Source organism: Bombina bombina, chromosome 2 (genome assembly GCF_027579735.1).
Source record: "Bombina bombina isolate aBomBom1 chromosome 2, aBomBom1.pri, whole genome shotgun sequence".
Taxonomy (NCBI): Eukaryota; Metazoa; Chordata; class Amphibia; order Anura; family Bombinatoridae; genus Bombina; species Bombina bombina.
Genome location: NC_069500.1, coordinates 890684614 through 890701653, shown reverse-complemented (window position 1 = coordinate 890701653; position 17040 = coordinate 890684614). Strand labels below are relative to the sequence as shown.

General features: G+C 32.8%; 1 protein-coding gene across 1 annotated transcript in view; it reads right to left on the bottom strand.

Moving 5' to 3' along the window:
• Positions 1-414: 414 nt before the first annotated feature.
• Positions 415-17040, bottom strand: part of GPAT3 (glycerol-3-phosphate acyltransferase 3) — a 110199-nt gene continuing 93573 nt past the window's right edge. The window contains exons 9-12 of the mRNA XM_053703250.1: positions 13365-13450; positions 6331-6459; positions 6061-6140; positions 415-2019 (exon numbers count right to left, since the gene is read on the bottom strand). Coding sequence (XP_053559225.1) covers positions 1908-2019; positions 6061-6140; positions 6331-6459; positions 13365-13450 — 407 coding nt within the window. The 3' untranslated portion in view covers positions 415-1907. The remainder of the gene's footprint in view (positions 2020-6060; positions 6141-6330; positions 6460-13364; positions 13451-17040) is intronic.

Here is a 17040-nt window from a genome sequence, read left to right as displayed (position 1 = left end):
CTCAGACACTGCAGTGCTCACTCTGCTTCCGCCGCTTTAGTAGTAGAAGAAGGTGCCTTGGGGGGAAAGCCGTGATTGGTGGAACGTACTTTACAATAGGGTAGCATACATAGCAGGTCCTAGGCTGCAGATCAACGTTCAAATTATAAAGTTTTTTTTCTACAAATGAATGCTGTAAGATGAAGACCGCATACAGAATTAGTTAGTTTATTTTGCATAATCAGAAAAAGTTAGTTAAAAACATTTCAAGCAGGTTATTGTGCTACGTAAGGTTTATTTAGAGACAAAACAAGGTGGTTTTGGATTGTGAACAATTATTCAGTAAGCTTTTGTGAATACAAAAATCAACGAGCACGTAAGAGAACGTTTAAATCGTTCCTTTAGGCTATGATCAATGACTACACATTAAACACGTTTTGAATTTCAGTAGTGCAAAATGCTTTTATAAAAATACTTTTGTTCAACCAAAAGAAATTTTACAAGTAAACTTCTCCTGTACAGAACACCCGGTTCCTCAGAGACTCAACTTTTCTGCTTTGATATGTGCAGGGAAACCGGACAAATATCAATGTTCCTTAATATATATTTTTCTTTAAATAAAGGGAGCTCAAATTCAGTCATCAAGGCATGCAAATGGACCTGAATTCCAGGAACCATCTACTGAAACAACATGTGAACTTTAATTAAGCCACACCTACAAAGAGAATAATATATTTGGGCACATTGAGGTTAAAGTAATTTGGATGTAACCAAAACTAAATCAACTTTCTTTTTCAGTTTAATTCAAACCAGAATGACAAGAGAGGGAAAAAATAGATTCTGTCGTATATTGCACAAGAAATATGATGTAGTCTGGTACATATCAAACATAATCCTGTCATAACAAAAATATAGATATATGTGGACTAATGCACAGGCCCAGCCTAATAAAAAGTACAGAGACATAAAACAAATCAATATTGTAAATCTAAACATGTCAGAAATCATAATATAGTTGCATTTAAATCCCCGAAAAAAATAGGAGGAACATGGTAGTGAAGATTAAACTTGTCAAATGAGTCCAACAGAGCATAATAAAAAAAAAAAAAAAAGTTATTAGTAACTGTATCGCTTTCCGTTGGCATACTTTATTGAAATTCATCCCCTTTCCATAAGAGCATATTGAAATAGGCTGAGAAGAGTGCATGTGTCATGGAGCACAATATTGCAGCTTTGTTTACAATGTAATGCATATAGCACTCCATAAGAGCACTCCTAAGCCTACCTCCATATGCTCTACTGGAAAGGGGCAAAATTTTAATACAAGATAAAATCGAGAAAGAGAGCAATTTGAGAACTTATTTTTTCCAAATTGTAGGCTCTAACTGAATCCTGAAAGTGTATGCCCCCTTTAAACAAAAAACTATAGACGTGGATAATCAGCAATAATTTTATGCACCTAACAGATATTACTTAAGACACAACACCACACCATTTGGAGATATACAAGCAGTGACCCTCTTCTAGCTAGATTTTTCAAGTTACCCCTAAAGGGATCAAACATTTTTTACAATCCCAAATTGTGATTTCATTGCAGCTTATTAAGTGTTCCGTTTAAAAGTTGATTGACAGCCTTTAGCAACCATATCCGTCTTAACAGATTTTTTTATTTAAAGGCTCTGTAGTTGATATAACTTATGCTTATCCTCTTGAAATCCAGTAGATGATATCTTATAAGTGCAATGCAAGTCAAGCATGATGAAGGTTATAAAACATTGATTACTAATGCATTCTTGGTACCTCGTTTTGGAAAGGGGAAAAAAAAAAAAAAAAGTTATCTACATGTGACATTTCATAAGTGCAAATAAAGCACTGAATAAAGAAATCCTGCTTGATGAATCAGAGTGTCAATGAAATAGAAAAGTGAATCAGTTTGTTGTCTGTAACATGTGGTTTTCCCCTACAATTATCTTGCTGTAGTTCTTCTGTTGCTCTTCTCTGTAAGAATCTTTCACTCTGTCTCTTTTCAGGCCTCCGTCCCTGCAGCACAAAATATGTGAGACAAAGAAAGAGACCATTTAAAACGTATCTTCTAGCAAGAGATTAATGTTTAATAAGTGTGTTATATTGCTGCAAAAAGAATTGTACTCCCATTGCACTGCATTGAATAGTTTAAAAAAAAAAATACTATAATTTTAAAGATGAACACTATACTTGTTCATGTGTTCAATAAACAAACTTTGTATTGTCACACTTGTATAGTTTTGTTTTTATCCACTAATACAGCTGATGGGGTTGTTCCTATAAGGCAATGAGAATAAATAATGCAACATGCACTTCCTGCTGGTTTCAATTAAAATGTAAGCAATGTTTTCTTAACCTTTTTATTTGCCAAAAATAATATTACATTTACTGTAATGTTTATATGCATGACAGCAAAATGTTACCTGCTAGGTCCACATCTTTTTCTTTAAAGCTGTTTTAAGCATTTTTAAAACAGTTTTTCCCCCCATACAAGTAAACATTTAAACAATACATACGGTAAGAATTTAGGAGTATAACCTTCATGATTCAGATAAAGCATATACATTTTAGACAACTTTCCCAATTTAAATTTCTATTATCCTATTTGCGTCATTCTCTTGGCAGACTTTGTTGAAATTTATATATAGGTAGAGTCAAGAGCAGCAATGCACTACTGGGAGCTAGCTGCTGATTGGTGGCTATACATATATGCCTCAGCCAAAGTATTCAACTCCTTGAATAACAGTTACCAAGAGACTAAAGCAAATTTGATTATCGACGTACATTAGAAAGTTATTTAAAATTGAATGATCAGGCTCATTGTTTTTGTCCCTTTAAGTAATCCCCAGCAATCACTTTAAGAACCTATTTGCTTAAAACGTTTCTTTATATTTCACTGGCAAAACTAATTATCTCATCGAAATTTGTTTTCTTTGAAAATAGTTTCTACTATTTAAGGTTTCAAACTTTATATGTTTCCAAGTTTGAAGGTAATGCAAGATAGCAAAACTAAATTCAATTGATGATTCTAAGAGACTTCATAAGAAGGAACATTGGAATATTATATTTAAATGTTACTAAAATTGAATGCCATGTGCAAAATAGGGACATGTGAAATTAATTTGCAACAATGATCGTCAGAATGAAAACATTTAGGGACAAATTACGAGTGACACACTCGAAAAGGGGTTTATCACGGCGGTTTGCACGCAGGTGTAGCGCTCGTATTACAAGTTGAAAGTAAACACGATCGCTTCACCGCAATTTAAGTTAATATTGAAGTTATATTTGTATTTTTGCCATCTAACCATAACTTTTGTTCAGCAGTACCATTACGGATTCTACATCAGTAGCATTTAAAGGGAGAGTAAAGTCAACATTTTCCTTTCACGATTCTGATAGAGTATGCAATTTTAAACAGTTTTCCAATGCAGCTCTATTGTCTAATTCAGTGTTTTTCAACCAGTGTGCCGTGAGAGATCCTCAGGTGTGCCGCGGCAGACTGACAACAGTGCGGGGGTGTTTGTGAATGAATGTCAATATGTCATGTATAGTTTGTAGGAGGCATGGCATGACAGTACAGTGTGTGTGTGTGTGTGTATATATATATATATATATATATATATATATATATATATATATATATATATATATATATATATATATATATATATATATATATATATATATATATATATATATATATATATATATATACACATATACACATTATATATATATATATATATATATATATATATATATATATATATATATATACATATATATATATACATATATATATATACATATATATATATACATATATATATATACATATATATATATACATATATATATACATATATATATACATATATATACACATATATATACATATATATATATACATATATATATATATATATATGTATATATATATATGTATATATATATATATATATATATATATATATATATATATATATATATATATATATATATATATACATACACACACACACACACACACACTGTATATATATCCTGTATTAGGCTACAATGTGTGATTTTGTAAAATTTTGGGATGGTGGTGTGCCACAGGATTTTTTTTAAAAGGACATAATACTCATATGCTAAATCACTTGAAACTGATGCAGTATAACTGTAAAAAGCTGACAGGAAAATATCACCTGAGCGTCTCTATGTAAAAAATGAAGATATTTTACCTCACAATTTCCTCAGCTCATTAGAGTAAGTTCTGTGTAAAAAGTTATACTCAGCTGCAGGTAAAAATAAAAAAAAAGGAAGAAATGAACAGCAGCCAATCAGCATCAGCAGTGCTGAGGTCATGAACTCTTACTGTGATCTCATGAGATTTGACTTAACTCTCATGAGATTTCATAGTAAGCTCCCTTTCCATGATCGGTGAAATATGAGAGTTTACGAGGCTCATCCTTTCAGCTGTCCCAGGACAGACACACTAAAATGCTGCTTAGAAATCCTTTACAATGGGAGGTGGCTACTGAGGAACTTTTGAGGTAAAATATCTTTCTTTTTTACATAGAGATGTTCAGGTGATATTTTCTAGTCAGCTTTTTACAGCTATGCTGCATCACTTTCAAGTGTTTAAACATTTGGGTATTATGGCCCTTTAATGTAAAAAAGAGTGCCACGGCAAAAAAAAGGTTGCAAATCACTGGTCTAATTTGCTTAATTCTCTTAGTATCCGCGGTTAAAAAAGCATACCTAGGTAGGCTCAGAGAAGCAATGCACTAATGGGAGCTGCACATATATGCCTCTTGTTAACGGCTCACCCAATGTGTTCAGCTAACTTCCAGTAGTGCATTTTTGCTCCTTCAACAAAGGATACTAAGAGAATGAAGTAAAACGGTTTACAAGTAAAATGGAAGGTTGTTTAAAACTGTAAGCTCTATTTTAAATTATGAAAGAAATTTTTTGGCTTTCATGTCAATAACTGGGTCATTTGGACTTCACTGTAAAACAAGCAAACATCTGGACAGGATTTTTGCTGACATTTTATCGTATTGACGGTTTAGCTAGAAATCTTCTGAAATGAATCTTCTTTATTATAGCACATTTATTAAAAATGATAGCCTTTGTCTTCTTTATTATTTATTACAATTTGACTATAAAAACTGCAACATCCCCCCACCTTTTGTCATCTGTAATAGTATAAACAAAAGTATGTTTGAAAGATAGTTTCCATTAAAGCTTTGTTTAAAGTGAAGGTAAACTTTGATGAATAAAAGCCTGTTGTCATCAATGTCAATGCTTCCTCCAATCACGGCATGGCCTCAGGCAACTACTACCCTGGGGGGAAAGCCGTGATTGGAGGAAGCTGGATTAGTCATTAATGATGAGTGAAGAGAGGATCTCCAGGTGGGGGAAGCTGCTCTGGCTGTGCAAAGAGGTAAGTTTTTAATCAAAACGGCTGCTTTGTGAACTTTGATGAATGAAAGTGCCCCTGTTTTTAATAGTATTTTTTTAAAAAAGGGCTTTTATTCATCAAAGTTTACCTTCACTTTAAGATAACTGACGTCCTAATGTAGTCTAAATAAGATGAACAACTCCTATTCCAAATCCAAAATGTATAAATGTATTCCATGGATTAAAGGAGTAGAAAAGTCAAAATAAATTTGGCCTGATTCAGAGAGTGTGTTATTTTAAGACCCTTAAATTCACTTTTATTTTCAAATTGCTCTCTTGGTATACATTGCTGAAAAATAAAATTGTACATATCCTACATTAGTGGGAGCTAGCTGTTGATTGGTTCCTACACATTTGTCTTTTGTGATAGGCTGACTAGATGTATTCAAGTAGATGTCAGTAGTGCTTTGCTGCTTCTTCAGCAAAGGATATCAAGGGAATGAAGCAGATTTTATAACGGAAGTAAATATGAAAGTTGCTTAAAATTGTGTGTTCTATCTGAATCATGAAAGGAAATAAAACTGGTTTCATGTCCTTTTAAATGAAATTCGATTTACAAATATTCACAATCACAAAATAATCTTGCTAAACAATAGTTTTGTTTACCAGGGAAGTTCAACCAATCCTCCTTGTTTGGCGATAGCAGATTTTACTCTGTTGGCAAACTGAACAGCACTCTCTCCTTCCTGCAACACACCAAATGGATCATCAGGTTTTGCAATATGTTGTACATTTAGTCATTATATTATAAACAAACTGGAGGCAACCAGAGGAAAATACAAATGAGCAAAAGAAAAATGAAATAAGGGTTTTATTTTTTTATTAAAATTGCACAATAAAAGGGTAGGCCAAGAAATAACAGTGTATGTAGATTACCTGTCTTGTCATTGGTGGCAGGTACCACACGTTGCACTTGAGGGCCCAGCTTGTCATCATACGTAGAAGGTAGCTGACCATACTGTTTTTACTGCTATTCCAGAAGGCATCACCAAACTGAGGATCATACTGCAGTACAAAAAACCACAACTAAAAACAGTGCAGTCTTACAGGGAGCATGACACTTTGTAAAACGGTTGTTGCGGGTAAAGTCAGATATTGGGTAATCCTAGGTTAAGCCGGGTAAAACGGCCATTACCCAAGTGGCTGTGGGTAAAGCCCGATGTAAGATCATAAATTCCCTCAGACATCAAAACATATATACGATGCAGTGTAATTCCCCCATCTTCACTCTCTGTTTTGCCTCCGCCGGGGGGGGTTCAAAACTAGACCTCATTCCCCAAGGTTCACTTGGGGTGGATGCCAGAGGATCGGGGGGCACCTTCCTTAAAGCCCCAGGTGGAGGCAAAAGAAATAGCGTAGATGGGGGAATTACAGTACTTTACCCAGAGCCTTGGGTAATGTCAGTTTTTACCCAGGTAATCCTAGGATTACCCGGTATTCTTACTTTACCCACAACACAGTAATATAAAAAGTTTAATCATGTAAAGCAAAAAAAAAACAAAAAAAAACCTTTAGCTATCAATTTTTATTATCCCTATAATCTGATCTTGAGAACTGGAAGAACACACTGCAGATATCACAAGCTTAAACTCTGCTAAATATATATCTCTCCCTAATTGGTTTTATCAGAGAAGAGAATGCAAAAAAAAATAAGTAAAAAGTTGCCTACTGCAGTAACAAATCAGGTTTGACTCTTCCAAATAATCTAAGCTGTTGTGGGAGTTTGGCCATTGAAAAAATACTGCAGCGAACAAGTATTAAAGGGACAGTCAAGTCCAAAAAAACTTTCAGGATTCAAATAGGGCATGTAATATTAAACAACTTTCCAATTTACTTTTATTACCAATTTTGCTTTGTTCTCTTTGTATTCTTAGTTGAAAGCTATACCTAGGAGGTTCATATGCCAATTTCTTAGACCTTGAAGGCCGAATCTAATCTAAATGCATTTTGACCTCTAGAGGGCATTAGTTCATGTGTTTCATATAGATAACATTGAGTTCATGCACGTGAATTTACAGAGGAGTGAGCACTGATTGGCTAAAATGCAAGTCTGTCAAAAGAACTGAAATAAGGGGCAGTTTGCAGAGGCTTAGATACAAGATAATTACAATTACATTATTATAACTGTGTTGGTTATGCAAAACTGGGGAATGGGTAATTAAGGGATTATCTATCTTTTAAAACAAAAATTCTGGTGTTGACTGTCCCTTTAAATGTATTCAGAATTTTTTTTGATTAGATTATTTATTGCAAGACTACATAAATGTTGTGTAATTACAAGGTGTTTATGTCTTTTTAAGTCATAATGTAATGAGCAAAAAATTGCTATGAAATGTTTGTGTGTGCCAAGAAAGTGAAAGTGTTTTGGTGATTCAGGTTTCCTTTAAAGTGTTAGTAAAGTTTTTTATGTTTGAGTGCTATTCTAGTCTTATATTGTGACAAACATTCTAGTCGCTAACTTTTTATTTAAAAAAAAAAAAAACTAAATCAAATAAATATTATATTTACTATTACCGAGTTTTTGCAGCTTCCTCCTCCCCCTCGCTTTCTTCCGGGTTTCTATCTGTTAATTATTCATGCGCTCCCAACCTCCGTTTGCGTAAGTATGCGTGCACGTTCTTGAATTTTCAAACTATGCGCATGCGCAATTTTAACATTGCAACAGATACATTCTATCAATGTATCAGTTGATTCATTGTTTACTCGCTTATGGGATATCGTTCTGAAAAGGATCTCGTCATTTATAGAATCCCCATAGACTACAACGAGCAAAAGCAATGTGCTTTATCTGCATCTGTTGCTTATAATAAACTTTCAATTCCTTGCTTATAACAAATAATAAATAATGGCAAGCTAATAAATGCAACATTGCAAATGAGATATTTAGTATTTTGATGTTTTGAATATAAAATAAAAATGATTTTCTTATCAGCATTGCAATACTAAACATCTTTGTTATATAGGGAAAGCTATGTGCTTTATCTGCATCCGTTGCTTATAATAAACTTTCAATTCCTTGGTAATAACAAATAATGGCAAGCAAATAAATAAAAGATTGCAAATGAGATATTTCGTTTTTGGATGTTTTGCCTATAAAATACAAATGCTTTTCTTATCAGCATTGCCATCCCAAACATCTTTATTATATAGGGAAAGCTATGTGCTTTATTTGCATCTGTTTCTTATAAGAAACTTTCAATTCCTTGGTTATAACAAATAATAAATAATGGAAAGCTAATAAATAAAAGATTGTACATACGATAGTTCATTTTATGAGACAATTCACTATATTTTTAGATACTTTAAAGATTATGACAGATTACGGTTTTTGAAATATTTAATTTCATTTCGTTATGAATACGATTTATATTTATATAATACAATATATAACAAATTACATTTTTTACATATAGATTTGAATAAAATAATATAATGAATTAATTATATTTAAAAAGTTTATAATTAGCATGGTTATTATTATGTTTCATCTATTTTATATTATAAATCTTATTGCAAATTTAGAATTATATTAACTTAATATAGATCATTCACAAATTCATTTATAAACATTAATTTGTGCAAGGTAAGATTAATAGATTACTTATTTATTTATGGTTTCTATATATAATATAAAATAACGTTTACTATATAATTATTTACTTTTGTGTCACAACAGCGATGTCCGAAATAACTCTGTTTCAGAATGATGACGATCGATATTGCATTATTTTTTGAAGTGCGCATGCGGCTATTGTGAACGCGCAAATTGACTGAAATAGAGTTTCGTATATAACGCATGCGCAATATAACAAATGGGAGTCTATCATTGCTGTTTAGCCACTGGGGGAACCAATCCGTCAGATACGGATTAAATCGTCACGAATATCAGAATTTGTTTTTGTATGCAGGCGGAGGAACAAGGTTAGTGTACGTAACAATAAAAAAGTAAATTACAATGGTCATAAATGTATTGAAAAAAAATGATGAATGAAAGTACACTTTATTTTTGATATACTTTGAAGTGGTAACGAACTACGAGTTTAACTTTACTTTCACTTTAAAGGGCCATTAAATATACTAACATTACAGAGTCTTCAAATGCATAATAAAAAGACAGTGTAATAACATTTGCTTTGAACTTCAAAGGATTAGTAGATTTTCTGACAAATTTCAAATTTACTTACATTTTTCCTGACTCCTGTATCATGTGACAGCCATCAACCAATCACAAAATGAAAATACATATACACTGTGAACTCTTGCACATGCTCAGTAGAAGCAGGTGCGTCAGAAAATGCATATTTTAAAACATTGTGCACATTTTTGATAAAGGAAATAAATTGTAATTTTTTTTTTTTTTTTTAATTGCATGCTCTGTATGAATCATGAAAGTTGTTGTGTATTTATGTTTGTACTCACAAATGCTAACTTTTTATGGGTCAATGATTTCATAATACGTAAAAATGTCTTCCTAGTATTTGTTATACCTACTAACCTATTCAAATAATTATCCCCACGTAACTAAAAAAAGATGAAAAAAAATCATCCTTTGTAAATCAGAATATAATAAAATTAAATAGCTCTATTATATATGCAGACAAATAACAATTTTTCCATGTAAGTTCTCGATACACAGGGTCAGATTACAAGTGGAGCGATAATTAATGCTCCCGCTCAAGCGTGAATTGCACTAGAAGTAAGCTTTTTGCGCGTGTCGAGTTGCTGTTGTATTATGTGTTTAAAGTAAACTGTTTTCGCTCGCACGCTAACCAGCCGTGCGCAAAAAGCTAAAGTTATAATATTGCGTGCGCATTCACGTATTTCCCATAGAAGTCAATGGAGACAAGAAAGTGGAGAAAACAATCTAAGACCCCACTCTCGCGCAAACCCGATATGAAAATATAAATATTTCACAATCCAATGTTCTTCACATACAAGAATATGTTCTATTTATTCATAAATAAATATTTCTACATACAGTATGTTTACATTTTTGCTTCCAAATCAATTTTAAAAACACACTCCCTTTATGCCAGTTGATGCAGGGACTTCAACAGTGGCCCTCAGAACACAATTCCCTACTGCTATATTAGCAACATTTGTGTGCAAATACATTTGCAATAACCTTTCAAAGGCAGTTAAAATATATTGCAAAAACGGACTCTTAAAAACAGTTCCATATTCCCTTTTGAAAAAGAAAAATTAACATTCCCTTTAAAAGGGACAGTACAGTCAAAATGCAACTTTCATGAGGATGCAGTTTTAAACAAATTTCTAGTTTACCTTTACCTATTTTGCTTTCTTCTCTTGCTATCCCTTTTTTTTTTTTTTAAAGCATACCTAAGTAGGCTCAAGAGGGCCTAGCTGCTGATTGGTGGCTGCGCATAAATGCATCTTGTCATTGGCTCCCCTGATGTATTAAGCTGGGTCCCAACAGTACATTTACTGCTCCTTCAACAAAAGGATACCAAGAAGCAAAAATTTTGAAAGAGAAGGATATTGGAATGTTGTTTAAAATTGTAAGCACTATCTGAATAACCATAGAAAAAATGGGTTTTATGTCCATTTAAAAGGGACATGAAACACATTTGTTTATTTCATCATTCAGATACAGCAAACAACTTTCTAATTTACTTCTATTTTCAAATTTTCTTAATTCTCTAGGTATCTGTTGTATAAAATAGACAGGTAAGCTCAGGAGCGTGCACGTGTCTACAGCGCTATATGGCAGCAGTTTTGCAAGATTGTTATACATTTGCAAGATCACTAGAGGGCAGCATTATTTCCTGCTATTGAGTGCGCCAGACACACACTACTTACCTTGTAGGGAAAACTTTATAAAAATTCCATGCTCTGTCTGAATTATGAAACAAACATTTTGGGTTTCAGGTCCCTTTAAGATAATTCAGATAGAGCATGTAATTTTAAGCAATTTTCTATTTTACTCCTATTATCAATTTTTTTTTGTTCTCTTGCTATCTTTATTTGAAAAAAGAAGGCATCTAAGCTAAGGCGCCAGACAGTTTTTGGTTCAGTACCCTGGACAGCACTTGTTTATTGGTGGGTGAATTTATCCACCAATCAGCAAGAACAACCCAGGTTGTTCCCCAAAAATGGGCCGGCATCTAAACTTGCATTGTTACTTTTCAAATAAAGATACCAAGAGAATAAATAAAATGTGATAATAGGAGTAAATTAGTAAAATTGCATGCTCTATCTGAATCACGCAAGAAAAAAAATGTGGGTTCAGTGTCCCTTTAAACGTGCTACATTCAAAAAGATAGAAAAAGTGAACACATGGCAGCCTTAAGTTACCAGCACCCTCCAAAACTCTCTCACAAGGGGATCATTTAATTTACCCATAAACCTTTTCATTATAAAAATTATTTTTTTCCCCTAATTTTCCTGTAATTTTTATCTTAAACATAGTTTTTCCACTGCCTTCAAAGAGCCTGAAATGCACTGTGCAGCATGAACTCCACATGCAGCACAGTGATTACTTGATTTGTACAGACGCACATTTATATCTGTGCGTAACTGGGCACAGAAAAGAAAAGAAGATGAACAATCTAGGGGACTTTTCAAGGGCTACTGTATAATACACATTTTGGTAACAAAACAGTTTAAAATGCTTTTAAAATATTTATTTTGCACACAGATAATTTAAAATGTGCCGACTAATTTCTGATGCCTTTATTAAAATATTACTTTAATGTCCTTTTAACCTCTCACATTGCTGTATCACTTCACTAGCTGCACATTTCTTAAAAGGACATTTTTTTTTCTTTCATGATTCGGATAGAGCATAACATTTTAAAAAAATTTCATTTTACTTCTAATCTAATTTGCTTTGTTTTCTGTGTAGCCTTTCTAGAAAGGCATACATAGGTAGGCTTAGAAGCTGGGGGCTAGCTGATCATTGGTGGCTGTACATATATGCCTCTTGTCATTGGCTTAAAAATGTGCTCAGCTAGCGACCAGTAGTGAGAGCATTGCTGCTCATTCAATAAAGCATCCTAAGAGAATGAAGTTAATTGATAATAGAACTACTGGAAAGTTATTTAAAAATCTATACTCTATCTAAATCATAAATGTGGTTTCAAGCACTAAAAGATGGTTTGTGTACAGCACACGTCTTACTGATCTAAACTGACTAAAGAAGCCATTTTTCTTTTTCTTTTAAATAAAATACTGCATTATAACAGCTGCAAATACTATGTATGTCCCTTTATGTAGTAACTTAGGTTCCTTTACAAAATAACAGAAAGTATACACACTATTATTTTTTTAGCAGATCTCCGTTAAGTTTTATTTTGCGCATTTACTTTAGAAACTACCAACAAACCATATAGTAACAAAGTAGATGAGGTTGGGGAAAAAAAAAAAAAAAGACAGAAGTCCATCGGGTTCCACCTATACAAATCTTAATATACTTACAAAAAAAAGCTCCAATTGAGCTTAAATTAATCCCATTAAAAAGGTGACCCATTTAACACCAGCAATCATGTCCCTGGATTCTGGTTTCTAGCCAGAAATGTATCTAATCCATTTCGTAATGCATCTAAGGTATTGGCACTTACTACCTCCTTAGGTAATGAGTTCCATAATTTGATTGCTCTTACAGTAAAAAAAAAAAAAAAAAAAAGTTTACGTTGCAGGAGATTAAATCTCCAAGGTAAATGAAGGAGGGGCTTTTATAAATATTATTTAATTACATATTTAAAGCAGGCATTTACTTTAAAACAGTTACAAACTCTAATAATAGTGTAATTAATACTAATAAATATACATATTAGTTTGAATTATTTGGTGCAGAGAACCTTGGCTAATACTTTAAGTGAATACAAGAAAATCCATTTTAAGCAATGCAGTTTAATGATATTGATTGAAACTGCACTTCTATACATTACCTTTATTGCCACTGGGTAAATGGTCCCTCCTATCTCAAAACTTCCCTTTTTGAACATCATTACAGATGTGTTGTTAATACAGGTTCCTGTACAAATACAATATATATATATGGTTAAATACGAAGCATTTGTTCAAGACAAGTTAATGGGAAATAATGAATAAATAATCAATTTGTACTCTTGCATTAAGCCAGCAGTCTTTAAACCTAATACCAAAAAATAAATAAAAATACAAGTTTAGAAATCCTATTTTTTTTTCTGCAGCACATACAGTACAAGGCTCAAAAAACGATTAGGTTTGCCAATGTATTTCCCTCTGGCTGGACAAACCAATATCTGGAGAATAGTAGTCAGTACTTTCTAGGCAACATGAATAAAAAACAAACAAAAAAAAAAAACTGTTATACCAATAAGCATTACAAGCTTCTGATAAATAATACAATTAATGGTTTTGTCTCCGCAGAACATTAAAAAGGGACAGTAAAGTCCCAATTAAACTTTCATGATTCAGATAGGGCATGCAATTTTAAACAACTTTCCAATTTACTTTTATCATCAAATTTGTTTTGTTCTCTTGGTATTCTTAGTTGAAAGCAAAACCTAGGTAGGCTCATATGCCAATTTCTAAGCCCTTGAAGGCCGCCTCTTTTCTGAATGCATTTGACAGTTTTTTCACAGCTAGAGGGCATTAGTTAGTGTGTGCCATATAGATAATATTGTGCTCACGCCCGTGTAGTTATTAAAGAGTCAGCACTAATTGCCTGAAATGCAAGTTGTCAAAAGATATTTAGATAAGGGGGAAGACAACAGAAGCTTAGATACAAGGTAATCACCAAGGTAAAAAGTGTATTAATATAACAGTGTTGGTTATGCAAAACTGGGAAATGGGTAATAAAGGGATTATCTATCTTTTTAAACAATAAAAATGTTGGTGTTTACTGTCCCTTTAAATGCAGTAGAATTCAATAATGAAAAAGTGTATATTAAAAATACAATGCAATAGCAGCTAACAAATTTCAACATTTTCTTTCATTTGCTGGTTGCTGTATCATGTGACAGTCATCAACCAATCACAGGCACGTATAGGTAAACATTGTGAACTCTTGCAATGCTTAGTAGTAGCTGGTGCCTTTAAAAAGACTGTTGACAATTTGATAATAGAAATTGGAAAGTCTCTTGAAACTGGATGTTCTATCTGAATCATGAAAGTTTAATTTTGACTTTAGTGTCCCATTAAGTAGCAGAAAGTTGAATATTAACTAGTATAGGTCTAGAAATCTTCAACACAAATGAATGAAATAATGAAAATCAACCAACACATCACTGATAGAAGCGATGTATATCTAGTCCTGAAGGCCTTTGAGTTCCACCCAAAAAACATTAACAAAAACACACAAAAAAAAAGGGAGCAGCAGTATTATACACAGTTTTAAAATGTTAAAAATATTTCTGCACAGTAGTAGTATAAAGTACAATATAATAGTAACTGGCACTCAAAAATAAAAATATATTTAACTGAAGAAAAATGTTAGTGCTGCCTATGGAATAAATTAGAGACTTTTTTATTAAGCTAATTTCAGTATTAGTAATGTTTACCATTTGTTCTCACCAATAAACCTTACATTTCTGTACAGTTCATGTTGTTGTGTTTTTTGTCAATCCTGGCAATAATATGGAAAACATCAAAGAAAGAGGGTCACTGCTCAGCTAATGCCAAAAATATATTTTAATAATCAAAAACAAAGACTAAACTATGAAAATAATCATAAGAAGTGTAAGTAGACGGATTGTTCGACGCATTTCGGTTACAATAATGCAATCATAGATATTAACTGCACATGTGATACCAGCCTGACACACACATAAAACAACCACTACTTGGATACTCTGTGGGGTGATGAAATACTTTTACTATCATGTGTACACTTTATTATATTTATACATATACGCGAGTATGTTCTAGTTTAAGATTTATTTCTATTATTTTATTATTTTGTAAACAATTAACTTGTTAAGTGTTGCGTTAAATTTTTTGTTATCATTTGGCTTTAGTGATGGAAGGAATTTTATAAAATGGTAACCAAAACACGTGAGATGGTCAAATTTCTCTCTCTGTTAATAGCATTGATTATGGGATGCAACCTTTTATTTCTTTAACATATTAGTTTACAAACTGTGATTTGGTCCATATAGCACCTCATTACTTTAGCTCTGAATACATATTTTGTTTGGCATCAGAGGCTGACCCAGGCTATCAGAGAAGTCCAAAAGAAGACATGGTTGGCTATACTCAAGCCATGAGACCTACAATTTACCAGTGAGGCAGACATCATCTGAAGATTGATCTGGAAATGGTTTGTGGAAAGGTGGTTGCACAAGCACAAATTAGTTGGTGAATTCATCTGGTGGTGAGCAATGCACTGTTACTATCGCTGTCACTTATATAAAATTCAGATCAGAGTTTTACATCACATTCGACTACCAAAGAAGTACTTTTTGTTATGGAAAAGGAAAAGCTCTGTGAAAGAACAGATCCCTTCTATCTGCCAGATAAATTAAAAATAAAATTAACTTCAGGAAACTCCCATATTTATGAAAAATATACAAAATCTCTTATTTAACAACTACTTTAAAGATAAAATAAAATAGTGTTTTATAATACACTTTCAAAAACAACCCATTAAAATGTTAACTGAAAATGAAGCTTTTAAAGGTTAGAAAAAAAAAAATATTTAAAAGGGTCATAATACCCAAATGTTTAAACACTTGAAAGTGATGCAGTATAGCTCTAAAAAGCTGACTAGAAAATATCACCTGAACATATCTATGTAAAAAAGAAATATATTTTACCTCAAATTTCTCAGTAGCCACATTCCATTGTAAAGGACTTCTAAGCAACAAATCAGTATGTCTGTCCCGGGACAGCGGAAGGAGCAAGCTTACGTGCACTCTCATCTTATTTCTCTATTCAGTTTAAGAAAGTTTACAATGAAACCTCATGAGAGTTTAGTCAAATCTCATGAGATCACAGTAAAAGAGTTCACGACATCAGCACTGCTGCTGCTGATTGGCTGCTGTTCATTTCTTCATTTTTTTAATTATTTTTTACCTGCAGCTGAGCAGCAGTTAAATATAACTTTTTACACAGAACTTACTCTGCTGAGCTGAGGAGATTGTGAGGTAAAATATCTTCCTTTTTTACATAGAGATGCTCAGGTGATATTTTCCAGTCAGCTTTTTACAGTTATACTGCATCAGTTTCAAGTGATTTAGCATATGAGTATTATCTCCCTTTAAATACCAGACATTCTCAGTTATTCAATAGTCATTATGATCTATTGTAAATTCAAATAAAGGACCATGCAAACAAAAGTACATATTGCAAATAGGAAAACACATTTAGGGCTGTAAGTAGTAAGAAAATAAAGCAAGTGTAGTAGATAAGGTTTTAAATGATAAGTCTAAATGTGTGTGTGTGAGAGAGAGAGAGAGAGAGAGAGAGAGAGAGAGAGAGAGAGAGAGAGAGTGAGAGAGAAAGAGAGAGAGAGAGTGAGAGAGAAAGAGAGAGAGAGAGAGAGAGAGAGAGAGAGAGTGTGAGAGAGAGAGAGAGTGAGAGAGAGTGAGAGAGAGTGAGAGTGAGAGTGAGAGAGAGAGAGAGAGAGAGAGAGAGAGAGAG